The sequence below is a fragment of the Amyelois transitella genome, chromosome 18 (assembly GCF_032362555.1).
Source record: "Amyelois transitella isolate CPQ chromosome 18, ilAmyTran1.1, whole genome shotgun sequence".
Classification (NCBI taxonomy): domain Eukaryota; kingdom Metazoa; phylum Arthropoda; class Insecta; order Lepidoptera; family Pyralidae; genus Amyelois; species Amyelois transitella.
In genome coordinates, this window is record NC_083521.1 from 966,269 (window position 1) to 993,509 (window position 27,241).

The 27,241-nt window shown below is 44.8% G+C and overlaps 1 protein-coding gene across 1 annotated transcript in view; it reads left to right on the forward strand.

Annotated features, from left to right (window-relative positions):
- Positions 1 to 25,835, forward strand: part of LOC106137879 (kinesin-like protein Klp98A) — a 32,577-nt gene extending 6,742 nt beyond the window's left edge. Inside the window, exons 4-27 of the mRNA XM_060949165.1 lie at positions 812 to 928; positions 2,206 to 2,445; positions 3,297 to 3,472; positions 4,299 to 4,429; positions 5,160 to 5,272; positions 6,173 to 6,343; positions 7,375 to 7,614; positions 8,172 to 8,361; positions 9,215 to 9,389; positions 11,040 to 11,196; positions 12,084 to 12,257; positions 15,121 to 15,240; positions 16,595 to 16,711; positions 17,091 to 17,271; positions 18,416 to 18,557; positions 18,904 to 19,156; positions 19,382 to 19,472; positions 20,234 to 20,385; positions 20,886 to 21,103; positions 21,720 to 21,879; positions 22,459 to 22,501; positions 22,850 to 23,016; positions 23,546 to 25,142; positions 25,431 to 25,835. Of these exons, the coding sequence (XP_060805148.1) occupies positions 812 to 928; positions 2,206 to 2,445; positions 3,297 to 3,472; positions 4,299 to 4,429; positions 5,160 to 5,272; positions 6,173 to 6,343; positions 7,375 to 7,614; positions 8,172 to 8,361; positions 9,215 to 9,389; positions 11,040 to 11,196; positions 12,084 to 12,257; positions 15,121 to 15,240; positions 16,595 to 16,711; positions 17,091 to 17,271; positions 18,416 to 18,557; positions 18,904 to 19,156; positions 19,382 to 19,472; positions 20,234 to 20,385; positions 20,886 to 21,103; positions 21,720 to 21,879; positions 22,459 to 22,501; positions 22,850 to 23,016; positions 23,546 to 23,749 (3,732 nt within the window). The 3' untranslated portion in view covers positions 23,750 to 25,142; positions 25,431 to 25,835. The remainder of the gene's footprint in view (positions 1 to 811; positions 929 to 2,205; positions 2,446 to 3,296; positions 3,473 to 4,298; positions 4,430 to 5,159; positions 5,273 to 6,172; positions 6,344 to 7,374; positions 7,615 to 8,171; positions 8,362 to 9,214; positions 9,390 to 11,039; positions 11,197 to 12,083; positions 12,258 to 15,120; positions 15,241 to 16,594; positions 16,712 to 17,090; positions 17,272 to 18,415; positions 18,558 to 18,903; positions 19,157 to 19,381; positions 19,473 to 20,233; positions 20,386 to 20,885; positions 21,104 to 21,719; positions 21,880 to 22,458; positions 22,502 to 22,849; positions 23,017 to 23,545; positions 25,143 to 25,430) is intronic.
- Positions 25,836 to 27,241: the final 1,406 nt, after the last annotated feature.

Here is a 27,241-nt window from a genome sequence, read left to right on the forward strand (position 1 = left end):
AAGAATGGATGTCAGTATTTTTGTTACTATTAGGTACTCTCAAAATCTGAATATTTCTTTACAATAATTAGAACACGGGAAGAAAATAAACTGGAATAAAACATATGGGTGTTATTACAGGTATATAATATTTATAACATAATATATAACCTGTTATATTATAATAATGGTTATATAATATATGATAACTTGTAATAGCACCATATGTTTTATAATAAAGGTTTCTTAATCCTTAATATAACTTATATTACTCTCTCTTTATCCTAAAATTTCCACGAGAGGGAAGCCCCGGTGCGCAAGCTAGTTCAGTTCTAAAATTCGTTGAAGGGAATACGAACTCTACCTATTGCGATCACCATGATCCAAAGATTAGTTAGATTAGATTACTGTTTATAAAAGTTATTGCCGTGTGGTTCCCGGCACCAATAGAAACAAGAATAGGACCACTCTATCTCTTTCCCATGGATGTCGTAAAAGGCAACTAAGGGATAGGCTTATAAACATGGGATACTGTTTTAAGGCGGGCTGGCAACCTGTCACTTTATATGTATCTCAATTCTATCAGTTAGCCAAACAGCTGAACGTGGCCTATCAGTATTTTCAAGATTATTAGCTCTGTATACCCCGCAAGGGATATAGACGTGATAATATACATGTATGTAGGTATTGTAAACAGACCTAAAACCCCTCCGTGCGCCCTTCTTGCCATTTTGAGGGCATCATGGGATCGCAGGCATTCCTACCATTACTTTGGATCAGTATATGTACGAAGGCATGTAGTTTGACGGGGGGTGATGTTCACCTGTTGCAGGTGTTCTCCGACCTCGGTCTGGACGTGATCGACAGCGCGTTCGAGGGCTACAACGCGTGCGTGTTCGCGTACGGACAGACCGGCAGCGGGAAGACCTTCACCATGATGGGCTCGCCGGTAAGTGTTGTAATACTGAGGGCATCACCCATTAGCCGTGTGGTTCCCGGCACCAATACAAAAAAAAGAATAGGACCACTCCATCTCTTTCACACGGATGTTGTAAAAGGCGACTAAGGGATAGGCTTACAAAGTTGGCATTCTTTTTTTAGGCGATGGGCTAGCAACCTGTCACTATTTGAATCTCAATTCTATCATTAAGCCAAGTAGCTGAACGTGGCCATTCAGTCTTCTCAAGGCTGTTGGCTCTGTCTACCCCGCAAGGGATATAGACGTGACCATATGTATGTATGTATGTATCATCCATTAAAAAAAATACCATGTGACGTTGCGCCGCTTCGGTCTCCCCGGCGCCGCTGTTGTTCTAAGCGCGCGCTTCCGGATCTCCACCTTTGAACTACTAGGTACAGCATTCACAAAGTGACCTTTTTCAACTTGTAAAACTAGTTTTAATAAAGATTGGCTTTATTCTATCAATTTTTAAATTATACCATCTCTCATACCTGAGAATAACTTAAAAGCCAAAATCATGTTGAATTGTACTACTCTGGGGCAAAAAATCTGAATACTCTGGCGGTATTAACCTTCGCGTATTCGATGCTTAATGGATGACTGAAATTAGACGTAAGACTACTTTCATACGATGAACTCATGATAAGGCAGACAACAAAATCTGTAGGTGGCAGTTTTTGTTTTGATCAGATCCTATGAAAGTTAAAACAAATTAGAAAAAAGAAAAAAATATATATAACAAAGAATAGGATAACCCCGAAAAGGCATAAATTCGTCAGACTTGGTTTTTTTAATTACACACACTTGCGAGCACATTCAGCTGATTGTACGATTTGTAAACAGCTTGACCGCTACCATAATACTTTATCAGCTTATCAACTACAGGTAGTTATCTATCACATAATAACAATATAATGTATCCGATATGACATTGCAATCACAAATTAGTCTGATTAACGCATAATAATAATGAGTCATTCTGCGCTTGGCAAGTCAATGTCTGGGGGGTATACTCCGAAATAGTTTTAAAGTTCGATTTCTTTCAAGTCATCGATATAAATATATACGGGACAAATTACACAGATTGAGTTAGCCTCGAAGAAAGTTCGAGAATCGATGAAATTGACTTTCTAAAAAAGTGATGACTATATCACTTTTTTTTTTACAAAATTGCTAGGACTGAACAAAGTTTCATTCAAATAAGGCCCTAAACGACATGTAACCATGACCGTAAAACCAAATTAAGAAGAAAACGTTAACTTCAGGAATGCCAAGGCCTAATCCCTCGCATCTGCCGGCAACTGTTCTCTCGCGTGGCGGCCGGCAAGGAGTCGGGCGCTTCCTACCGCACGGAGGTCAGCTACCTGGAGATCTACAACGAGCGGGTCAAGGACCTGCTGTCGGAGGACGCGGGCCACTCGCTCCGGGTCCGGGAACATCCCAAGTTGGGGCCATACGTGCAGGACTTGTCCAAACATCTCGTCTCGGATTATGACGACATTCAGGTTAGTATAGCAAAATTCAAAATTCAAAATTTTTATTCATTATTATAGGATACTATTATATCGATTAATAATTGTCGTATGGTTTAACAACATTGGTTGACGTCAAATAAATTACTTAAAAACTAAGTTTACTGCCGCTTCCAAGGCGTCTCAGTGCAGGAGAAGCGGTAACAAACTGCACTGTGCACTGTGTGGTAGGTCTTGAGTCTATCACTTGCGTCAGTAAGAGGCAATACCGATAAATGGGAGACCTCTACGGCGTTCACAGCAAGATGTAGTAGAAATACCTCATGGACTCAATACTATTAAGCAGCAGCAATTCAAATTTGCAACTTTCATTCATCCGACTCCGTCCGCGTGGAATAGTTATTTTGGGCATCATTGAGGCCCTCAATGGTGAATAATTTTCCACGTTCTTCTCACATTTTCAATTATTTCTTCGCTCCTAATAGTTGCAGTGTGATGTTTTATAGCCTAAAGCCTTCCTCGACAAATGGCCTATTCAACACAAAAATAATTTTTCAATTCGAACCAGTAGTTCCTGAGATTAGCACGTTCAAACAAACAAACTCTTCAGCTTTATAATTTTAGTATAGATTATGGGACATTTCAATCTCACTTAATAATTGACATATCTTTTTGTATCACAACATTAGTTGATGTCAAATAAATTACTTAAAACTGAGTTTACTGCCGCTTCCAAAGCGTCAGTGCAGAAGAAGCGGCAGTAAAATTAGAGTTTTTAACCATTGACACACAGAAGTAGAAGACACGATAAGTAAATGGTAATTTTTAACGTCACTTATATATTTTTAAATTATTCTAATACCAATAATTAAACTCATACATAGGAATGCATGCACCGTGGCAACCTCCACCGCACCACTGCGTCCACGCAGATGAACGACGTGTCGTCTCGCTCGCACGCCATCTTCACCATAACGTTCGTGCAGGCCAGCTATCTGCGTCACAACAACATGCCCAGCGAGACAGTGTCCAAGGTCCACCTGGTGGACTTAGCGGGAAGGTGAGAAAATGGTTTCTACGGTTTTAGTATAAGTACCTACTATTGTGATCAACCACCTTCGCAGACAGTTGTTAAAAAGTTTTGGAACTAAATCCTGGCATTTTTTCTAAAGTCCCATGGAAGCGAGACTCTCTGGACATGATCCGACTTGATAAGCCGTTTGACTGCTGAAACACGTAAATGAATAAGTACATAAAGACACACATATAATCACGTCTATATCCCTTGCGGGGTAGACAGAGCCTACAGTCTCGAATAGACTGTTTGCTTAATGATAGAATTGAGATTCAAACAATGACAAGTTGCTAGTCCATCGCCTTAAAGAAGAATCCCACGCTTACAAGCCTATCGCTTAATCGCGTGTTACGACATCCATGGGAACGAGATGGAGTGGTCCTATTCTTTATTTTTATTATTGGCGTCGAGTACCAAACGGCACATATAAATCTAAATAAGATATATATATTAATTATTAAAATCTCATATAAATATATTAATCTGAACAATGTATTCTCTCGTCCACATTCTATTCTAAGTTTGGATATTTGTGAAGTTGACGTTGTTGAAGAAAATGCTGCAGTGCAGTTTGTTACCGCTTCTTCTGCACTGACGCCTTGGAAGCGGCAGTAAACTTAGTTTTAAGTAATTTATTTGACTTCAACCAATGTTGTGAAACCGTTTTGACAATTATTAAAAGCTAAATGAAAGTATCCTATAATAATGAATTTGATTTTAGAATTAGAATTTTGAATATTTTGAATTTGAATTTAGAATTAGAATTTTGAATATTTAGAATTAGAATTTAGAATTTGAACGATGTTTCCAGCGAGCGAGCGGACGCGACCGGCGCGACGGGCCAGCGGCTGGTGGAGGGCGCGCACATCAACAAGTCGCTCGTCACGCTCGGCTCCGTCATCTCGGCGCTCGCCGACAGCGCACACGCCGCCGCCGCTGACAGTAAATATACATAGTGTAGTATAGTATAGTCAAACAAACAAAAAACTTTGTGTTTTTAATTTTTATCGTATCGTTATTTGTCTGTGTAAACTGTATGTTATAATATTGTACGATGTTGTTATTGTTAAACTGATTAGTGAATTTGTAACAAATCAGTGTAAACAACTACTTTTGAAGAGCGGGCTCTCCAAACATAAGTATTTTATACTCATATATTAGCTATTGTAAAAAAAAAATCTAATAAAGATATATTATTATTATTATAGTATATAAAGTAGTAGTACTATATAAAGCTGAAGAGTTTGTTTGTTTGTTTGAACGCGAACTACTGGTTCGAATTGAAAACATTATTTTTGCTATATAACATCACGCTGCAACTTTTAGGAGCGAAGAAAAAGAATAATGGAAAATGTGAAAAAAAAAACGGGGATAACTTTTTATCTTTGAGGGCTTTAATGATGTGAATAACTATTCCATGTCTTGGCCGGTCTTCGAACCGCGATTTAGACTCTTCGCTGTGATTAGCTGATGGCGTGTGACTTTATTGATGTCGCCACACCGCACTCATTTCTAGATAAGTGAAGATAGATGGCGCTATCGTTACTTTTAAATATTCAATTTCATTTCATCCTTACATTCCGGACCTTTCATTTTTCTTTTTTTTGTTTTATTTTTGCATAGAAGACACCTAAAGTGATTCCAATTTAACACATTGTAATTATGTTCACAGATCGCAACAAAAACAACAAGAAAAATGTGTTCATCCCGTACCGAGACTCGGTGCTCACTTGGCTGCTGAAGGACTCGCTCGGCGGGAACTCTAAGACCATCATGATTGCTGCGGTGTGTCTTAATACTTACAGACCTCAACAACAGCAAGAACGTATCCTACGAAGTGACTCCCGTCCGATATCTTAAACCTCGCAGGGGAGCCTTACTTATCTTGTTGTCCGATTTTAATGTTACAACTTCATGGGCTAATAATTACAATTTATTTTTTTTCATTTCATATATTTGAATGACCAACAGCAAGTTTTACAATTATTAGCTTTGAAATTATATATTTAAGAGCCACGTTGTAAGCACACGTCTTCACTAATAAAAACAGTTTAAAAAATTTAATATTCGAAAACGCCTGTCATACTAGTTAAAAATAATAATCAAATTTTTTTTATACCCAGATTGAGTTAGCCTCGAAGTAAGTTCGAGACTTGTGTTACGAGATACCAACTCAACGATACTATATTTTATAATAAATACTTATATAGATAAACATTCAAGACCCAGGCCAATCAGAAAAAGTTCTTTCCCCGGCCGGGATTCGAACCCGGAAATTTGAAATAATAATAACATTAAAGCAAATTCTTAAGTGCATACATACTGTGAACAATAAAAAACTTAAAGAAGAAAAATGTATATACCGACTTAATCGCTAAAGAATTTATTTTAATTTAAATTAATATATTTGAACGAGCAATTCTTGTATATATATAATCAGGATCTCGGAAACGGCTCCAACGATTTTCATGAAAGTTACAGATTAGGGGCTTTTCGGCTCAAGGAATTGATTTATCAAGGTCCTAGGTTCGAGAAAAGCTCGGTTCCCAAGATATATCAACATAAGTAAGATGTTTGCAAAACTTGACTAATATTAAAACACGTTCTACCAAAAACAAAAAACCGACCAAAGCTCGGTCAACCAGGTACTTTAAATTAATTGATTAATATAAATTAATTTTGTAGATATCGCCCGCCGACTGCAATTACGGCGAGACGCTGTCCACTTTGAGGTACGCGAATCGCGCGAAGAACATCATCAACAAGCCCACCATCAACGAGGATCCCAACGTCAAGCTCATCCGCGAGCTGCGCGAGGAGATCGACAAGTTGCGCAAGCAGATCGCGCACAACACGGTAACGCAACATGTTGCTCGTTAGCTGAACATTATCAACATGGTTGTATGGCTTTATTCCAACACTAGCTGTGCCCGCGACTAAGTCCGCATGAAATAGTTATTTTGGGCATCTGCGCGAGGAGATCGACAAGCTGCGCAAGCAGATCGCGCACAACACGGTAACGCAACATGTTGCGCGTTAGCTGAACATTATTTACATACATATGGTCATGTCTATGTCCCTTGCAGGGTAGACAGAGCCGACAGTCTTGAAAAGACTGAATGGCCAAATTCAGCTATTTGGCTTAATGATAGAATTGAGATTCAAATAGTGACTGGTTGCTAGCCCATCGCCTAAAAAAAGATCCCAAGTTTGTAAGCCTATCCCTTAGTCACCTTTTACGACATCCATGGGAAAGAGATGGAGTGGTCCTTTTCTTTTTTGTATTGGTGCCGGGAACCACACGGCACCTGAACATTATTATTATTATTTTTTTTAATTAGTGAAAGCAGAGAGTGCAGTTAGTACGTTAGTTTATTCATTTTAGATAAAATCTAAGATACACATAAGACATGACACAGCAGATGACAGAACAGAATAAGAAGTAGTTCTTATTTTTAATCTACTTGATACAATTTACAATGGCCAGGGTGTTCGTTATTGATATTGAAACCATGAAGGTTTAACAATTTGGAAGACCAACAACCTTTTACAAGAAAATAGCGCCACATATGTCAAACAATTGGTCAATTATAGGTCCTCACAGATACAAATCACTAATTATGAACATTGTTGTATGGCTTTATTCCAACATTAGATCATACAGCAGAACGTGGCCTTTCGGTCTTTTCGAGACTGTTGGAACTGTCTAACCCCGTAAGCGATAAAGACGTGATTATAGTGCGTATGTTTAGACTGAAATAACCCTGTGCTAAACCCGGCAGACTGTTGTCGAAAATAAAGTTTGCGATCTTCTATAAAGCCCGTTGCCAAACAGAGTCTTAGTACTACATATTTTTTTTATATTTTATGCTTTTTATCGCCTTCAGGATCCGATCGAGACAGAACCAGGAGTGCTCGCGACCCTCCAGAGAAAAGAAGCTCAAGAGAAGGTCCTCACCGAGAAATGGACAGAGAAATGGCGAGAAACGCAACAGATCCTGCAGGAACAGAAGGCTCTGGGACTCAGGAAGAGTGGGCTGGGCGTGGTGTTGGACTCGGACATGCCACATTTGGTCGGCATCGACGATAATCTGCTGTCAACTGGAGTGACGCTTTACCATCTCAAAGTAAGTTGTATTCTACACACGCACATAATTTGTTTATTTATTCCTTAACAGGGCGCGAACTTCCCATTAAGTTGATGATGGTTAAATAACAGAATTAAGTTTCAGATTAATAGGTTTTCAGCCCTATGCCTATATAATTAATCCAACATACATACATATAATCACATCTATATACCTTGTGGGGTAGACAGAGCCAACAGTCTTGTAAAGACTGATAGGCCACGTTTAGCTATTTGGCTTTTGGGTCCAAAGTTTACTAATATTTTCTTGATTGACTTGTTTTCTTTATTTTCTCCAGAAAATATTTTATACTTATTTTGTGAAATTATATAAAATATTTCTGTAAACAATATTGTCAATAGACTTTGGGAAAATTGGCAGTTGCTTCGTATCTCATTGTATCTTCAAAAGAAGATATCAGTATCAGACAGAGTCAACAGCCTATCAATTTTCTCGCTGCTCGGGCACCGGCCATCTTTGTTTGTAATGCAGGTGTTTCAAACTTGTAACAAACCCTTATTTTTTTAATTTGTCTTACATTCCTTTTGTTCCTTCAGGAGGGTGAAACAGTGATCGGGAGCGCTGAATACAGTCCCACCCCCGACATAGTGCTGTCGGGGGCTGGAGTCCTTCCGCTGCACTGCCGCATCACGCTGCAGGGCGGGCTGGCGTGGCTGCAGCCCTGCAGCGGCGCGCAGTGCTGGCTCAACACCGTCCTCATCGACAAGCCCGCCAAGCTCAGCCAAGGTCAGTGTGGACACTTCTTTATGTACGCCATAGCAACCGTTGTCGTGGTGTGTTAGTTAATACTGGATGTTTGTTGTAGGAAATGTTAATTATTAAAAAGTACGGGTGAGTTTAAATTAAATATCGTGACGACATATGCAAATTCAGGCAACTGGATGTGTAACCCATGATCATCAATATGGGTTAGGTTAGGTCTTCAATTTTTGAAGCATATTTTTTTTTATTTAATGTGTTCCCGTTTCCGGCACAAAAAAAAAAAACAAAAGGACCACTCCATCTCTTTCCCAGGGATGTTGTAAAAGGCAAATGTTTTTAATTTTATTTCCAGAATATAGTACTTTTAAACTGATTATTTTTTTCCTCTTTTCTCCTTCTGTCTTCTGTAGTGTATAACTAACTTTGCGATTATACTTCTTCATCAGTTTCAGTAACTGATATAATGACCTGATTGTATGTGTAGCGGGAGCGATGATTTGGCTCGACCGTCACCAAAAGGAAGATCTTTTGCTAGGCAAAGTGTGCCTGGGGAACCGAGCGACAGACGATGTTGTGTCGGAGGTTGTTCCAATCCGTGAAATCTTTGCTTGCGCGACTCAGACTCTTCGCTGTTATTGGTTGAAAGCGTCGCGTGATTGGCTATTGTGACTTGTGGCGTAGAGATGTCGCCGCAAATAAATAACGCACAGCCGTTACTACTAAACGGATATATACATAGCTCTCTCAGTGATATTTTTCAAACTGATACCGACGCAGTAAAAAATTAAAAATACACTTCTGTGTATAATTTTGTAATTTTTAATATATGTTTTTCTTGCATTTTGAAGTCGAGTTCACATAAACATTTGTTCTCCAGGTTGCATCCTACTACTAGGTCGAACGAACATGTTCCGCTACAACGACCCAGCGGAAGCCGCGAAACTCAGACAGGAAGGCAGCGCGTCCGTCATGAACCTGTCCAGACTGTCGCTGCTGTCCTGGTCCACCACAGACCTAGCTGCTAGCTCCGAGAACCTGAACACTACGCTGTCGTGAGTGTGTTTATATCTCTCCAAGTCAGACAGGAAGGCAGCGCGTCCGTCATGAACCTGTCCAGACTGTCGCTGCTGTCCTGGTCCACCACAGACCTAGCTGCTAGCTCAGAGAACCTGAACACTACGCTGTCGTGAGTGTGTTTATATCTCTCCAACTCAGACAGGAAGGCAGCGCGTCCGTCATGAACCTGTCCAGACTGTCGCTGCTGTCCTGGTCCACCACAGACCTAGCTGCTAGCTCAGAGAACCTGAACACTACGCTGTCGTGAGTGTGTTTATATCTCTCCAACTCAGACAGGAAGGCAGCGCGTCCGTCATGAACCTGTCCAGACTGTCGCTGCTGTCCTGGTCCACCACAGACCTAGCTGCTAGCTCCGAGAACCTGAACACTACGCTGTCGTGAGTGTGTTTATATCTCTCCAACTCAGACAGGAAGGCAGCGCGTCCGTCATGAACCTGTCCAGACTGTCGCTGCTGTCCTGGTCCACCACAGACCTAGCTGCTAGCTCCGAGAACCTGAACACTACGCTGTCGTGAGTGTGTTTATATCTCTCCAACTCAGACAGGAAGGCAGCGCGTCCGTCATGAACCTGTCCAGACTGTCGCTGCTGTCCTGGTCCACCACAGACCTAGCTGCTAGCTCCGAGAACCTGAACACTACGCTGTCGTGAGTGTGTTTATATCTCTCCAACTCAGACAGGAAGGCAGCGCGTCCGTCATGAACCTGTCCAGACTGTCGCTGCTGTCCTGGTCCACCACAGACCTAGCTGCTAGCTCCGAGAACCTGAACACTACGCTGTCGTGAGTGTGTTTATATCTCTCCAACTCAGACAGGAAGGCAGCGCGTCCGTCATGAACCTGTCCAGACTGTCGCTGCTGTCCTGGTCCACCACAGACCTAGCTGCTAGCTCCGAGAACCTGAACACTACGCTGTCGTGAGTGTGTTTATATCTCTCCAACTCAGACAGGAAGGCAGCGCGTCCGTCATGAACCTGTCCAGACTGTCGCTGCTGTCCTGGTCCACCACAGACCTAGCTGCTAGCTCAGAGAACCTGAACACTACGCTGTCGTGAGTGTGTTTATATCTCTCCAACTCAGACAGGAAGGCGGCGCGTCCGTCATGAACCTGTCCAGACTGTCGCTGCTGTCCTGGTCCACCACAGACCTAGCTGCTAGCTCCGAGAACCTGAACACTACGCTGTCGTGAGTGTGTTTATATCTCTCCAACTCAGACAGGAAGAACCATTTATATCCCTATAACTTAATTAAGTCAAATGCGATCCATTACTTGCGCGCACGAAGTTTGAATTCAAATGATTTTTTCGTGGTTGAATGGAAAAGAAAAAGGTTCCCTGCACCAATACAAAAAAGAATAGGACCACTCCATCTCTTTCCCATGGATGTCGTAAAAGGCGACTAAGGGATAGGCTTACAAACTTGAGATCCTCTTTAAGTGAAGGGCTAGCAACCTATCACTATTTGAATCTTAATTCTATCATTAAGCCAAATAGCTAAACGTGGTCATTCAGTCTTTTCAAGCCTGTTGGCTCTGTCTACCCCGCAAGGGATATAGACGTGACCATGTGTGTGTGTGTGTCTTGAATGGAAACTCGTCTTTCTCATTAAAATATAATATATGTTTGCTAGGGATCTGGAGAGCGAAATCCGTTGTGAGCGGATCGAAGCGCAGCGAGCGGAATTGGAGCGAGAGAGACAGCAGTTCCTGCTGCAGCAGGAGGAGAGACAGAGACGGTGGCATGCCGAGAGGGAACAACTTCTGCAGGCACAGAAGAGGCTTGACGAGGTAAGGGGCACTAGAAATACATTGAAGACTAGCTTTGCTTTTTTTGGGTACGCAGATGATAGCACCGTCACAAAAAGATATTTTTCAGTGCAAGAGCCAAAAAACCGGAAATAGGCGATCTTAGAAAGGCAATGTTCCACCGTATTAATACAATAGATTTAGGTTTCAAAATTGGATACAAGGTATCACTTATTGACGTCACATACCTTAAGTCTAATTTTATCATCTACCGCTTCCAAAGCGCATGTGAAGAAGAAACGGCGGAACAAACTACATTGCAGCATTTTCACTGGAAGTTAATTAACAAATACAGATCTCTGAAATCTAAATCGTGGACGAATGCCCTCGTACGATACAGGCAGTCTCTGATTGGGGCGATGCCAACCTCATTAGATTAAGCCCGCTCAATTTGCTTACTTTTCGAAATGAGCCTATTACCGTCATGAATCATCTCGAACTGCCGAGGTGTCGAGATTTCATACGATCTTAACTTCGGTAGCTATTTCGAAACAAGGTCTAAATCCGCTTCATAAAACTGGGCATCTTTTTCAAGGTCCGACGGTATTTTACTCCAATCCAAGTGCTGAACCTCTACACAGCTCAGGTCCGCTACATTAGAGTACTGTTCGCACCTGAGGGATGATGCCGCTTATCGGTATCGGCTTGAAGCCCTGGATGCTAAAGACCGACATGTCAGAAGACTCGTTGATGACTAGCTGCTTACAGACTCGGGGTTTCTCTGCAAAGATTGGATCACTTTCTAAATAACTTTTCTCAACTACTCCTGCATCGTGATCCATAAGCGGATCCTCCTACCTTATGACACATGCTCGACAAACCAATTTATTTTATCTTTGTAAGCAATACGATTATATCGTCAACCACAGGAGCGTTCGGCAATGGAGCGCGAGTACGCGGCGGCGTGTCGTCGCCTGTCGGGCGACTGGCGCGCGCTCGAGCGCGGCTGGACGCACCGCCGCCGCGCGCTGCGCTGTCGGCAGCGGGAGCTCGCCGCGCGCGCCGCCCGCCTGCGGGCCGTGGCGGACACGCACGCCGGCTGCGTGAGTACAGTGGCTCCCTCTAGATCGTACGAGAGCGCGCTCCTGTCTATGTGTCGGCAGCGGGAGCTCGCCGCGCGCGCCGCCCGCCTGCGGGCCGTGGCGGACACGCACGCCGGCTGCGTGAGTACAGTGGCTCCCTCTAGATCGTACGAGAGCGCGCTCCTGTCTATGTGTCGGCAGCGGGAGCTCGCCGCGCGCGCCGCCCGCCTGCGGGCCGTGGCGGACACGCACGCCGGCTGCGTGAGTACAGTGGCTCCCTCTAGATCGTACGAGAGCGCGCTCCTGTCTATGTGTCGGCAGCGGGAGCTCGCCGCGCGCGCCGCCCGCCTGCGGGCCGTGGCGGACACGCACGCCGGCTGCGTGAGTACAGTGGCTCCCTCTAGATCGTACGAGAGCGCGCTCCTGTCTATGTGTCGGCAGCGGGAGCTCGCCGCGCGCGCCGCCCGCCTGCGGGCCGTGGCGGACACGCACGCCGGCTGCGTGAGTACAGTGGCTCCCTCTAGATCGTACGAGAGCGCGCTCCTGTCTATGTGTCGGCAGCGGGAGCTCGCCGCGCGCGCCGCCCGCCTGCGGGCCGTGGCGGACACGCACGCCGGCTGCGTGAGTACAGTGGCTCCCTCTAGATCGTACGAGAGCGCGCTCCTGTCTATGTGTCGGCAGCGGGAGCTCGCCGCGCGCGCCGCCCGCCTGCGGGCCGTGGCGGACACGCACGCCGGCTGCGTGAGTACAGTGGCTCCCTCTAGATCGTACGAGAGCGCGCTCCTGTCTATGTGTCGGCAGCGGGAGCTCGCCGCGCGCGCCGCCCGCCTGCGGGCCGTGGCGGACACGCACGCCGGCTGCGTGAGTACAGTGGCTCCCTCTAGATCGTACGAGAGCGCGCTCCTGTCTATGTGTCGGCAGCGGGAGCTCGCCGCGCGCGCCGCCCGCCTGCGGGCCGTGGCGGACACGCACGCCGGCTGCGTGAGTACAGTGGCTCCCTCTAGATCGTACGAGAGCGCGCTCCTGTCTATGTGTCGGCAGCGGGAGCTCGCCGCGCGCGCCGCCCGCCTGCGGGCCGTGGCGGACACGCACGCCGGCTGCGTGAGTACAGTGGCTCCCTCTAGATCGTACGAGAGCGCGCTCCTGTCTATGTGTCGGCAGCGGGAGCTCGCCGCGCGCGCCGCCCGCCTGCGGGCCGTGGCGGACACGCACGCCGGCTGCGTGAGTACAGTGGCTCCCTCTAGATCGTACGAGAGCGCGCTCCTGTCTATGTGTCGGCAGCGGGAACTAACTGGGAAGACTGCGTTCTGGTTCCTGATTTAGGCGTAGTTGGGGTACGACGTCTACGCGTGCATTGAAGAAACATATAGCTATACCTGAGCGAGAAACATCGCATTGATTAAACATAGATTAATTATTATTAGCGTGTCTATTATTTGACACGCTAAAATAATAACCATCATTTTAAATCGACAACAGGAAGTTGTTAAAGGAAATTAGGTTAGCTTAGGTTGTTCACTGTATTCAGGTTAAAAAACCTACATATTATAAAATTATGCAATGTGTTCTCCATGTTTGAATGGTAAGTCAAACTAAACCCAGAAATATTATTATGTCTTTATTTCAGCTAGAATATATGTGATGTCTGCATGTTTCTAGATTTTATTATATGAACCGACTTCAAAAAGGGTGAGGTGTGATTTCAGTTGAATGAAATATTTATCCTACTATTGTATGATTCGAATTTTCCGCTAATTAATCGAGCACAATCATTTAATTAATATACTTTTTGTAGACTAAGGAATTTATTTCATAATTGATTGCACCGCGCTCGAGAGATTATTATCTGTGATTCTCACAGTGCGTTGTTGTCGTTACGTCAGTCGCGTGCAATCGATGTGCCCTACTGTTGGTTCTCGAACTGATCTCTATTATACATGTCAACTGTTATACTTTCATATATTACAATATGATCCAATAAAAATAGCAAAAAAAAAAAATTATTTACAATTTAATGACACAAGGGAAAACATCTTAATTATCACTAGTGACTCACGTAAGTGCGTAATACTAAAGATATTAAAAGCAAAACAAACAAAACAAAACTAAATTGTATAACATTGTACTAATATTTTAAAAACAACTAAAACCGCTCTTGGTCCGAAACTAATTGCGATGTAAGTTCAAATAACAACCATTTAATTCTGAATGAAACTAAGTTAAATTCTTCCTTGTATATACGAGTAGATATCTCGCGTATACTACTTAATCGAGAACCAACGGTAACGTCTATCGATGCGCTCACTTTTCGCACAAACAATGTGATTGTTGTTAAATAATTCTCTCATACCGCGAACTAGTTCTGCCGCCCTAGTTTGTGTGCACTTGCTTAGTCGGTAGTTGTGTTTATGTTATTTAGTTTGTGCCTAGCTAAAGTTATTTCATAAATATTATTTATTTTTTTGTTTTATCCTTTGGAGTTCTGAATTTACACAAGCTAACGTAAGTTGATAAAAAGAAAACACAACACAACACCATTGTATATTGTATTAGTTCTTCACGAAAACATCAGTTTGGATTTTTACATACCATTCTAAATTATTACACTCCGCACAAAATACTTCAATTATTTTATAGTATATGTTTCCAAAAACGTTATAGAAAAGAATACAGATTCATCCATACATAACTTTTAATCAAAAATAATAACTTTTGTCTTTTTTTTACCAATGGCGTTTCGTACTACAAATTATCGATTCTACAATTTTCTATTTGTATTAAATGAGTTTCCTAACATTAAAAATAATTAAAAAAATACTGGCCAGCAACTTTTCACGCGATTCAAATTCAGAACTCCCGAATAACCCGTTGCTTGCACGCGTAGGCTGAGAACGAGGAGTCGCACGTGGCCGCCCTGCGCGCCCGCCTCGCGGACAAGCGCGGCGAACTGGAGCAATACGTGCGCGCCGCCCGACGGGATCTCATCGCCAGCGGATGCGTGCAGGTGAGTTCCCGGGCAGATCCGAGCTGGTGGCGGGTTGGTTGCCTGCGGTGTGTGGGATGAACGGTTTGACTCAAATCTTTCGTGTTACTGATGTGTTTGTGTTTATTTTAAAAAAAAAAAAACAAGTGTCTTTGGTTATCTAATCGTTTTTTAAATAATTTAACAGATTACAGTTTGGTATTTTGAGGGTACATATTTTCTATTTATATCTTGACCAATCAGTATTTTAAAAATACTTTTTAGTTATTTTGCCAGACATGTCCATTATACATTTTTTATAAGTTTATTTTTCAAAATAGAATAGATTTTGCTTAAAAACATATCTATATCATGTATTCGCTTAACGGCTTTTCAATAACTATTCTTAAATAAGTTGATTTTATTACACTATTAAACAAGGATAAAAACGTTTTAATGGTTTTTCTAAATGTACCTCATCATTCAATAAAACACACCACACTTAATAAATGCGCATGATCAAAACGGCACGTAACCTTATTATTGCATTCCAATTCTGTTTATAGACATTTTTGTGCGTTAAGCATCTTTTACAATATAAAGAGATAAATTTAAAAAATGCGCTGTAACCTTACTGATGTCTGAACTCTAAATGTAAGTAAATTGATCACAATATATTTACTTCAAAGGTATTTTCAAAGCTGCAATTCATGTTCGTTCTTTGTGCAAATTCAATACACGAAATTTTAACAATGAACGCAATATGTATGCATATCAAGTTACCTTGCACGGAACTCTATGTCGCGGTAATAAAGCCGAACTTACAATGTATTTGGGTTGATTGATATGCTGTTTACTGTACATACTTACATTATTTTTTTATTTTGTAGTAGTAATCGCTTGTTGCTATTTTACTTATTCGTTTTGAGCATGAACTCTAATTCTTCTGGTATGTAATTTATCTTTAGTATGCTAAGTTTCGGGTGTGACGCTTGTGCAGTAAAAAATTGCCTGCTTTTTTAATGTTTTCTAATTAAATTTCTTAATATTTTAAATATCTTGCAGATTCCATTTCTTCTGCTAAATAAGATTGTAGCTAAGAATCTTTTTTCTTAAAATAAGCATTAGGGTTGTGGAGAAAGACAACAGTCGCTCTGTGAAAACCGGTAAAATCACCGTCAAATCATAACTTGGTTATAGTTGGACAACGGAATTAAAAAAACTTTAACATGCAACCGGGAACACACTCAAATAATGATAATATAACGTGAGTTCAATCAGCCTGCAGAGTTCAGTATAACTTGTCTAATCACCAGGTTAGGAAGTGGACTTCTAAAAAGAACAGTCAATAATGCAACCGGTAACCCACTGGTAATCAATGATCTCATCATTGCAGAGTTCGTCGCCTGATGACAGCCCAGCGTCGGAGACCAGCACGGAGAGTCTGATGCACCTGCTGCAGCAGTGCGAGCCCACCACGGCGAGCACCATCAAGGAGACAGTCGATAGGCATGTGAGTGTGCTGCACAACCTTGTGCTGTCTAAAGGACAGTGTACACATTCGAATAACATTCAATATTATGACAAAATTGATGTTATATGATAAAAATAGCTTAGTTTTGTTGGAAAAGTGCCGTGTGGTTCCCGGCACCAATACAAAAAAGAATAGGACCACTCCATCTCTTTTCCATGGATGTCGTTGAAGGCGACTAAGGGATAGGCTTACAAACTTGTGATTATTTTTAAGGCGATGGACTAGCAACCTGTCACTATTTGAATCTCAATTCTATCATTAAGCCAAATAGCTGAACGTGGCCATTCAGTCTTTTCAAGACTGTTGGCTCTGTGTACCTCGCGAGGTATCTGACCATTATGTATGTATGTTTTGTTAGAAAAAAGAGCTGATCGAGCTAGAAGAGGAGCTCCAAAGCCGAGTGGCGTCCGTGGCGTCGCACCGCGTCAAGATCGAGCGGCTGCAGGCCGAGCTGGCGCTGCTCGGCACGCAGCAGCTGGGGCTGCGGCACGCGCTGGCCTCCGACCTCAGCCCCAGCTCCACCAACACGCCGCTAGTGGGTGAGTCGGTGGCCGAAGAAGGAATAATAAATATATACTAATAATATTATAAAGCTGAAGAGTTTGTTTGTTTGTTTGAACGCGCTAATCTCAGGAACTACTGGTTCGAATTGGAAAACTCTTTTTGCGTTGAATAGATCATTTATCGAGAAAGGCTTTCGGCTAAATAACATCACGCTGCAACCATTAGGAGCGAAGAAATAATGGAAAATGTGAAAAAGAAAACGGGGAAAATTAATTCATTCTTGAGGGCTTCGATGCCCAAAATAACTATTCCACGCGGACGAAGTCGCGGGCACAGCTAGTAAATAATAAATATATACGCAACAAATTACACTGATTGAGTTAGCCTCGAAGTAAGTTCGAGACTTATGTTACGAGATACTAACTCAACGATACTATATTTTATAATAAATAGATACTTATATAGATAAACATCCAAGACCCAGGCCGATCAGAAAAAGTTCTTTTCTCATCATGCCGGGATTCGAACCCGGTACCCCCGGTGTCACAGACAAGCGCGCTACCGCTGCGCCACAGAGGCCGTCATAAATATCCTGGATTGTAACTATTAAGTTACACAAAGCGGGCAATCTCGTGAGATTGTGGGCCTGTGAATCTTCTTCCTCTTGACTTTAGTCTCGGTTGCATCCTCATCACTCTGGAGAGGTGCCCGGGGAGTGTCTTTGACCTTGGATCCTGGATTAGGTGAGTCAGGTTTTTATACGAAGCGACTCCCATCTGATTTCCGCAACCTTTGCAGATGAACCTAACTCGTATTGGATCGATGATAGTTACACATCCAGTTGTCTGAATGTGCAGGTTTCCTTACAATGTTTTCCCTCACCTTCACATAATTGGCATTGGCATTTGTGAATACATACATACATAAAATCACGCCTCTTTCCCGGAGGGATAGTCAGAGACTACCTCTTTACACTTGCCACGATCTCTGCATACTTCCTTCGCTTCATCCACATTCATAACTTTCTTCATGCAAGCTCGGCGGTTTCGGGTACTTTTAACCTGGCCCTTTACCAGGACGTCCTTAATTTGATCAAAATACGTTCGTCTAGGCCTGTGAACCAGCTCGTATAATAACGCGCAGCTGCGCAGGACTTCAAAAAGACAATTGCAATTGCAGAGAACTCAGGGGAGTTGTCTCCGGAAGGCGTGAAGCGCAGCAAGTCGGAGCTGGTGCTGCGGCGCACGAGTCGCGAGGAGCTGCTGGAGCCGCTCGCACTCTCCGCCGATGAGAGGGAGGACTACAAGATCAAGAAGATGAGGTATGTTTCACACCACCACGGCTTTTCTGTCCTTGAAATGTCAGGTTTATGTCTGATCAGAGACAAGGGGATTGTCGCAACTATTGTTAAGGTGCGTACAGATTATGTAACAAAGTTGTATTTTTTTTAAAGTTACAATAATAACCTGTAAAATAACTTAATACTTAACATTTAGTGTCCTCATTACTGCGACATATGTACAAATGTAATCAGGTAAAAATACTTCTATAATATAATATATAAAGTTAACACCAGTTTCTGACTCACTGCATGAAGAGAATACAATTTTAAAACTACAATTTTAATGTTTATGTAAATTGAAACTAATTAGATAAAAATTTTACAGCCTAAGTCTCAGTCTGGACCCTCTAGCGTCGCCTAACTCAACCATGAACACCGAGACATTCCACACGGCCTCCAGCTCGTCCCCCAAGCCGTTCCCCCAGGACTCTCCCCCCACGTCCCCGGCGCAGACGTCGCCGGTCGTGACGTCACCGGACACGGTGACCCCGGAGCAGCCGCTGCAGCCGCAGTTCAGATTGGGCCCCGTCCCGGCTGATGACAGCGATGATATGTCTAGCACTGAAGATTATCATAAGGTAAAACATTTCTTATTGTAATCGTAAGGTTAGACTAATTGTTCAGGTTGGCTGGAAGAGATCCCACTTAGGGATAAGCCCGCCTTTGTACTGTACTGTTTTTATTTGTTATGTACTCCTTTAGTGAACAATAAAGCAGTTACTTACTTACTTAATTGTTCCTTAAACCAAAAGGTCATAGGAGTAGTTCGTGGTTTTGGGTTTAATCTTACTTTGATCTTTCAGCCACGAATCGTCGAAGGGCAGTCGTCAAGTTCTATGGAAAGGTCTCCAGAAGAGAGGCATCAGAGGTCCAAATATCGAAGAAGGTTACCAGGTATTTTATTGTTTCATATGCATACATACATATAATCACGTCTATATCCCTTGCGGGGTAGACAGAGCCTACAGTCTTGTAAAGACTGATAGGCCACGTTCAGCTATTTGGCTTTAAGATAGGATTGAGATTCAAATAGTGACAGGTTGCTAGCCCATCGCCTAAAAGAAGAATCCCAAGTTTATAAGCCTACCCCTTAGTCGGCTTTTACGACATCCATGAGAAAGAGATGGAGTGGTCCTATTCTTTTTTGTATTGGTGCCGGGAACCACACGGCACATGCCATGTGGTTCCCGGCACCAATGCATTTTATATGCATAGTATTTATATTCAGTTATTGGTCTTCTTGCTATTGCTTTTTACGAATTGGATGTCAGAATATCAAAATAGTTTCCAGTGCAAAATTATGACCAGTACTTACACAAAGCAAAAGTCCTACAACTTATAAATATCTTTTTCATTCACGGTGACTATTCGTTCGAGATAATGAATCAAACAAACTTCTCCGATTTCTTGCGACATAAATTTCGTTCTATATGCAGAATACTCTCTTAGCTAAACGGTTGCGCCGATTGTTATTATATTTTGTTTAAATTCAAGGTCACAGTTACATTAGACATAAAATTAGTAAGGCACATGCAACTGTTTTATCGACTGCTGAGTCGGTAACAATTAGCGCAGCTCTTTTTTCAAACTGATATATATTTCTATCGTTTTACTGGGTAACCTTTATGTGCTTCTAAATAAAGTGCGTTTTCCAGGAGACGGCAAGTCCGGCCGGAGACAGGTGACAGAAGCGGAGGCGCTGCGGGCGATGCAGCGGCTGTGCTCGCGGATCGCCTCCCAGAAGATGCTCGTCATCTCCTCGCTCGAGAACGACTGCTCCAAGGAGGAGCTGAACAGGCAGATCGCGGTACCATTCCCAATATAATCCTCCACATATTCATTTCTTACGCCATAAAGACTTGACTTGCCACGTAAGGAATGGCTAATCATTGAATTGGGATTCATAGATAGTAACGAGATGCCATGCCATGTCCATCACTTTCAAATTATCTTAAATCCAATCGGGATTGACACCATATATGTAGGTATATGAAGTATTACGGTGAGGATAAACATCGTGAGGAAACCTGCACATTCAGACAACTGACTGTAACCATCATCGATTCAATACGGGTTAGGTTTACTTGCTTAGGATGCGGAGATCAGATGGTAGTAGCTTCGTGTAAAAAACCTGACTCACCCAATCTAGGATCCACGGTCAAAGGCATACCCCGGGCTCCTCTCCAGAGAGGTGAGGATGCAACCGGTACTAAAATCAAAAGGAAGTAGATATATGAAGTATTAAGACATGGGTCAAAGTCCAGGTTTTCATCGTAAATTTCATCCTGTACGTAACTTAATTCGCAGGTGCTACAAGAATTGCAAAAGAAATACGTCCGCCTCGAAATGGCCCTCCAGTACTCGTTCTTCGACAACCAGAACAGCAGGCGCGCGATGATGGTGACCCCCATACAGGAGACGCCGTCGCTGACGCTGTCGGAGAGCGACATGCACGTGGCGACCGACACCGCCGACACCGACGCCGACACCGACAACCACCACATAGCGGACCCATTGTTGCACAGGTATGAATGACCTAGCGATCTAAAGGTTAAGATAGCGTACAATTAGTATTCAAACACAGAAGACGCTTACAATTCTCGTGCCGTCTCTTTCTTTTCTTTGTCTTTCCGTGTCCACAGTTGCGCCATCCGAGGCCTGAAGTCGGAAGTTTTTCAGCGGAGGCAGCATGTCCAGATATTTGTTACTCAAACTAACTGCCGTGTGGTTCCCGGCACCATTACAAAAAAGGATAGGACCACCCGCATCTCTTTCCCACGGATGTCGTAAAAGGCGACTAAGGGATAGGCTTATAAACTTGGGATTCCTCTTTTAGGCGATGGGCTAGCAACCTGTCACTATTTGAATCTCAATTCTATCACTAAGCCAAACAGCTGAGCGTGGCCTATCAGTCTTATCAAGACTGGTGGCTCTGTCTACCCCGCTAGGGATATAGACGTGATCATATGTATGTATGTATGTAACTAACTGAAGGTTTTGACATCCCGTGACCGTACCACCCTAGTTGGCTCTTCTACATTTCCTCTGCAACGGACGCAAGTTTCTCACACGTACATTTAGGTAAAAACATATCCAACTTTACATTCTCCATGACTAAACATATCTTTAAATCTCTACAAGGTTAAAAGAACAAGAAACCGAGGCGTCAGACAACGTGTCGACGTCCAACGATGAGCTGCCCCCGGAGCACTCGGAGTGCCGGTGGGAGGACCCCCTGCGGCGTGACGTCACTCGCCGCGGTGACGTCACGGAACGCGATCACCCACTACCGATAAATGTGGTATGGCTTTATACTGTATTATAATGACCACAGATCGGAATAGGTAGATTGATTTTATTTACTTGCATCATGAATTACCATAGAAAGCATAACATGGATAAGCCTCTTTTCCGGGATTCCATTTCAGTACTTACACTTACAGTAAACTACATTGTCCGGGGGTAACATAGGACCACAATTTACGTGAACGAAGTCAGGAGAAAACAGCTACCACTAATATATTCTTCATCCCACTTGTAAAAATTCCGGAAGAAATCTTAATAATTTACAAGTTCCGCAATCCCGGACGGAGGCAGGTCCATATTAATATACCTTTCAGTTCATTGACCCCAATTCAATCTACCTATTCCGATCTTTAATAATGACTGTTCTTACAGTTTTTCTGTTTTTGTTTCTGTGACATACATAAATATAGCACTGTCACTGTGAAATTCTGAGGCAGATTTTCTTTGTGGCTTACATTATTTAGGGAAAACATTGTGAGAATTTAATTATGTTTTGTGCTACATAAAAATTCAATGCTTAAAAGTAACAAAATCAGTTATAAAACAAGATACAATTTGTGTTAATTTTTTTCAGGATTCTTCGTTATCGGTGGGACCAATGCACCCTATTGATTTTAGTAAGTGTAAAAATTAACAATGATTTTAGTTACTTTTGTCCCAAATTACATTCAGATATAAAATTTTAAATCTATAATGTCTAAAAAGTAGCTTATCTTAGAATATAGCTCACAGGCTCTCTCAGCGCATTGTAACTCTTTAATATTCTTGAAAATACATCCAGCTCCTGACTCTCAAATAAATTAATATAATATATATAAATATATACTTGACAAATTAAACAGATTTTTCAACCTTATTTTGTTCTCGATTTTTTCAGTCCTGTTAGTTAGTAAGGAGTACGTGTGTTATTTCTCTTTTAGAAGTGAGATAATACGTTTTTTTGTAATCACCTCGTCTGTCAATAGACTCAGTGGTGAGCATCCCCGGCTGGGTGACCCGCGGGGCGGGCGCCGGCACCCACCACGAGTACGAGGTGCGGCTGACGCTGGCCGACTGCCGCTGGCAGCTGCTGCGCCGCTACCGGCGCTTCCGCGACCTCTACCTCACCATGAGGAGCATCTACGGGGCCAAGGTGAGGGGGGGGGGGTGTTTTACGAGGAGTTTTTGGGTTTGAAAAATAATGATTTGATAACTTGTGTGGGATATCTGTGTGGAATGAAAGCATCTCCCATTTCGGCTATTTTCGAAGTTTACATGTACATTAGTTTGAATACAAACCGATGCTTCTTACGGTGCTCTTTGTACATTTAGGTAACTGGATGTATGTAATCATGATCAATCGAATGTGGGTTAGGTTTACCTGCAAACGTTGCGGAGGTCAGACGATAGTCGTTTCGCGTAGAAACCTGACTCGTCTAATCCAGGATCCACGGTCAAAGGCATACCCCTGCCTCCTCAGGAGCGGTGAGGATGCAACCGGGACTAAAAAAGCAGGAAAGAAGAAGTGCATGGAACAAAAGCACATGTATGTTCAGAAGTCGTGATGCGTGTTAGTAATGCACCTAGTTAACGCGTTGTTAACTGTTGGTTCTGTCTACCCCGCAAGGGATATAGACGTGATTACATGTATGTATGTATGTTAACGCGTTGCCGCCCGGCAGGTGGCGGCGATCCCGTTCCCCGCGCGCCAGCTGTGGTCGTCGGAGAGCGTGGCGCGCGCGCGGCGGCCCGCGCTCGAGGCCTTCCTGCGGCGCCTGCTGGCCGCCTGCGCCGCCGACCCGCGCTGCGTGCTGCACCGCCGCGCGCTGGCCCGGGACGCGCTCCTCGAGTTCTCGCCCTTCTTCCGCAAGGTACCGCCCCTGTAGCTACGCCCCTGCGGCGCCTGCTGGCCGCCTGCGCCGCCGACCCGCGCTGCGTGCTGCACCGCCGCGCGCTGGCCCGGGACGCGCTCCTCGAGTTCTCGCCCTTCTTCCGCAAGGTACCGCCCCTGTAGCTACGCCCCTGCGGCGCCTGCTGGCCGCCTGCGCCGCCGACCCGCGCTGCGTGCTGCACCGCCGCGCGCTGGCCCGGGACGCGCTCCTCGAGTTCTCGCCCTTCTTCCGCAAGGTACCGCCCCTGTAGCTACGCCCCTGCGGCGCCTGCTGGCCGCCTGCGCCGCCGACCCGCGCTGCGTGCTGCACCGCCGCGCGCTGGCCCGGGACGCGCTCCTCGAGTTCTCGCCCTTCTTCCGCAAGGTACCGCCCCTGTAGCTACGCCCCTGCGGCGCCTGCTGGCCGCCTGCGCCGCCGACCCGCGCTGCGTGCTGCACCGCCGCGCGCTGGCCCGGGACGCGCTCCTCGAGTTCTCGCCCTTCTTCCGCAAGGTACCGCCCCTGTAGCTACGCCCCTGCGGCGCCTGCTGGCCGCCTGCGCCGCCGACCCGCGCTGCGTGCTGCACCGCCGCGCGCTGGCCCGGGACGCGCTCCTCGAGTTCTCGCCCTTCTTCCGCAAGGTACCGCCCCTGTAGCTACGCCCCTGCGGCGCCTGCTGGCCGCCTGCGCCGCCGACCCGCGCTGCGTGCTGCACCGCCGCGCGCTGGCCCGGGACGCGCTCCTCGAGTTCTCGCCCTTCTTCCGCAAGGTACCGCCCCTGTAGCTACGCCCCTGCGGCGCCTGCTGGCCGCCTGCGCCGCCGACCCGCGCTGCGTGCTGCACCGCCGCGCGCTGGCCCGGGACGCGCTCCTCGAGTTCTCGCCCTTCTTCCGCAAGGTACCGCCCCTGTAGCTACGCCCCTGCGGCGCCTGCTGGCCGCCTGCGCCGCCGACCCGCGCTGCGTGCTGCACCGCCGCGCGCTGGCCCGGGACGCGCTCCTCGAGTTCTCGCCCTTCTTCCGCAAGGTACCGCCCCTGTAGCTACGCCCCTGCGGCGCCTGCTGGCCGCCTGCGCCGCCGACCCGCGCTGCGTGCTGCACCGCCGCGCGCTGGCCCGGGACGCGCTCCTCGAGTTCTCGCCCTTCTTCCGCAAGGTACCGCCCCTGTAGCTACGCCCCTGCGGCGCCTGCTGGCCGCCTGCGCCGCCGACCCGCGCTGCGTGCTGCACCGCCGCGCGCTGGCCCGGGACGCGCTCCTCGAGTTCTCGCCCTTCTTCCGCAAGGTACCGCCCCTGTAGCTACGCCCCTGCGGCGCCTGCTGGCCGCCTGCGCCGCCGACCCGCGCTGCGTGCTGCACCGCCGCGCGCTGGCCCGGGACGCGCTCCTCGAGTTCTCGCCCTTCTTCCGCAAGGTACCGCCCCTGTAGCTACGCCCCTGCGGCGCCTGCATTTACGTTTATTTGCGGACAATAGACCTTGTTCCAGGTTGTGAAAGTCGGAATCCTGGAGTTCACCCTATCCGCCACAGCCAGTTGTTGAAATCGCCCCAAACAACCCGAATATCCCATCCTGAGAAATGTCATTTATCATACCTTTTTTGTTGTTCCTTTCCTCGGTCGAACTTCTCCATCAACAAGCCATAAGCTACAAGATATTTTCGAGTCACAAGACCCGCAGTTAATCAATGTTTGCGCGCGCAGGGCGTGTTCGAGAGCGGCAAGTGCGGCACGGGATGATCTCGCGCGGAGGTCGCCGCGGCGCGCGAGCTGGCGTCCGCGGCCGCGCAGCTCGCCCGCCTGCTGGCCGCCAGCGCGCTGCTGCTGCTGCGCTGCGGGGCGCTGCTGCTGCTGCTGCTGTACCTGCTGGCCACGCGCGCCAGGAGGTAGCGGCTGGCGGCCGAGAGGCGGCGCGCTACGGGAACAACTGCTGGTTGTTCGCTTCGATGACAGGTTGCACTACAGGTTGTATACTCCGCAAGAATTAAGGCTGGTTTCAGGGTCACGCGTTTGATCACGCGCGCTTACAATTACACTAGTGGCCCCGTTTCAGTTTCACGGCGTTATAACGCGCCGGTCGTGTAGCGCTGTTTCGCCAGCGCTGTTAAAGCGCTTCTTGAACTTCGCGACGTGTCACAGCTCTCCAAGCAAGTGAGCGGTTAGAACGCGCTATTCAACGGCGCGTCAGCGTGAAAAGTAGAACGGGAGGTAGGAGTCTACAGGACCTAATGCTAGCTGCAAACGCGCTTCTATTTCATTACGTTACAGTTTACAGTTAGTTTACAGTACGCATTATGAATTAACTTTTTTAAATTTCATTACAATAATGTTAAATGTGTTTTAAGCTCGAAACTACATTGATTGATCTATTTAAATCATTTCAACAAACAAAAAAAATGTTGCCAGTAAACCAATTTAAATTTCCTACTCCATTTCAAAAAACGATAGTTTGAGCATTGGTTTGAATGACTTAATTTTATTGTTTACTTTTGTTACTCGTGACTACAGTTCTGAGATACTTTTGTTGTGATTGGTCTCTCTTACGGACAGCGGCGGAAGAGACAATTTTTATTCTTTGTACCTAATATTATTAGGTATTTATTCATGATTTTTATTGTTAAGCTAAATTACATAAATTATTAAGTTTTCATTCATTTAATTAGAAATATAGATTAAAAGAGTTACGAGCAATACAATAACTCTTCCGTTGCTGTCATACCACAGCGGCAAGTCTGTTTAAAAGGAATTGTGCTAACAGTGTGTCAATAGTCTCAATTTCTGTGTCTTGCACCAAAATATCGTCGTACAAATTTGCAGTACGCATGTGCCCTTTATTAAAGTTAAAGTTAAACCAACTTAAAGTTTTTCTGTTCGGTCAGCTGATAGACTGGTTGAGAATGCCAAACGGCATTAAGGCCGCCTTTTATACAATAAAATTTTAAATAAATAAATAAAATGTCATAAAGTATTCCACTGAGACTGTGTATTAACTGTCAGTACATTCTATTTTACAGACTTGTCGCTCTATTGTTTTGTGTCGTCGATGTATGTATATATTTTGTGCAATTTATACTTTAAGACTAAGCATAAGTCTTCCTTGGCACCTACCGGGAACCGAGCAATGTTAGTCTGTAGTGTTTTTGTTGGAGTAGAGCGAGAGAGACAGCGTTAGTGTGCTTGACTGTTTTCCAAGCGGTATACGATACATTTGCAAAAACCTATGGATTTCATCAGTAGTTAAAAATTTTAATTTTTCTATTTTTTATTTCCATTTTTTTATTCATTCATATAGTCTATATCCATTGCGGAGAAGACAAAGACCACAATCACACGGCATTATGATGAGTTTTAAGTATGAGTTTTAGTATTTTATTGATTTCCATTTTCAAATGTATTGTATACCGTCCATCATGATGAGTAGCTAGTTCAGTGATTTTATGACAATTTAGTTTGTTCCAAGGCGGAATGTAGCAATATATAATTTGTTACTGTATCAGTGCAGCGCCTGTCTATAT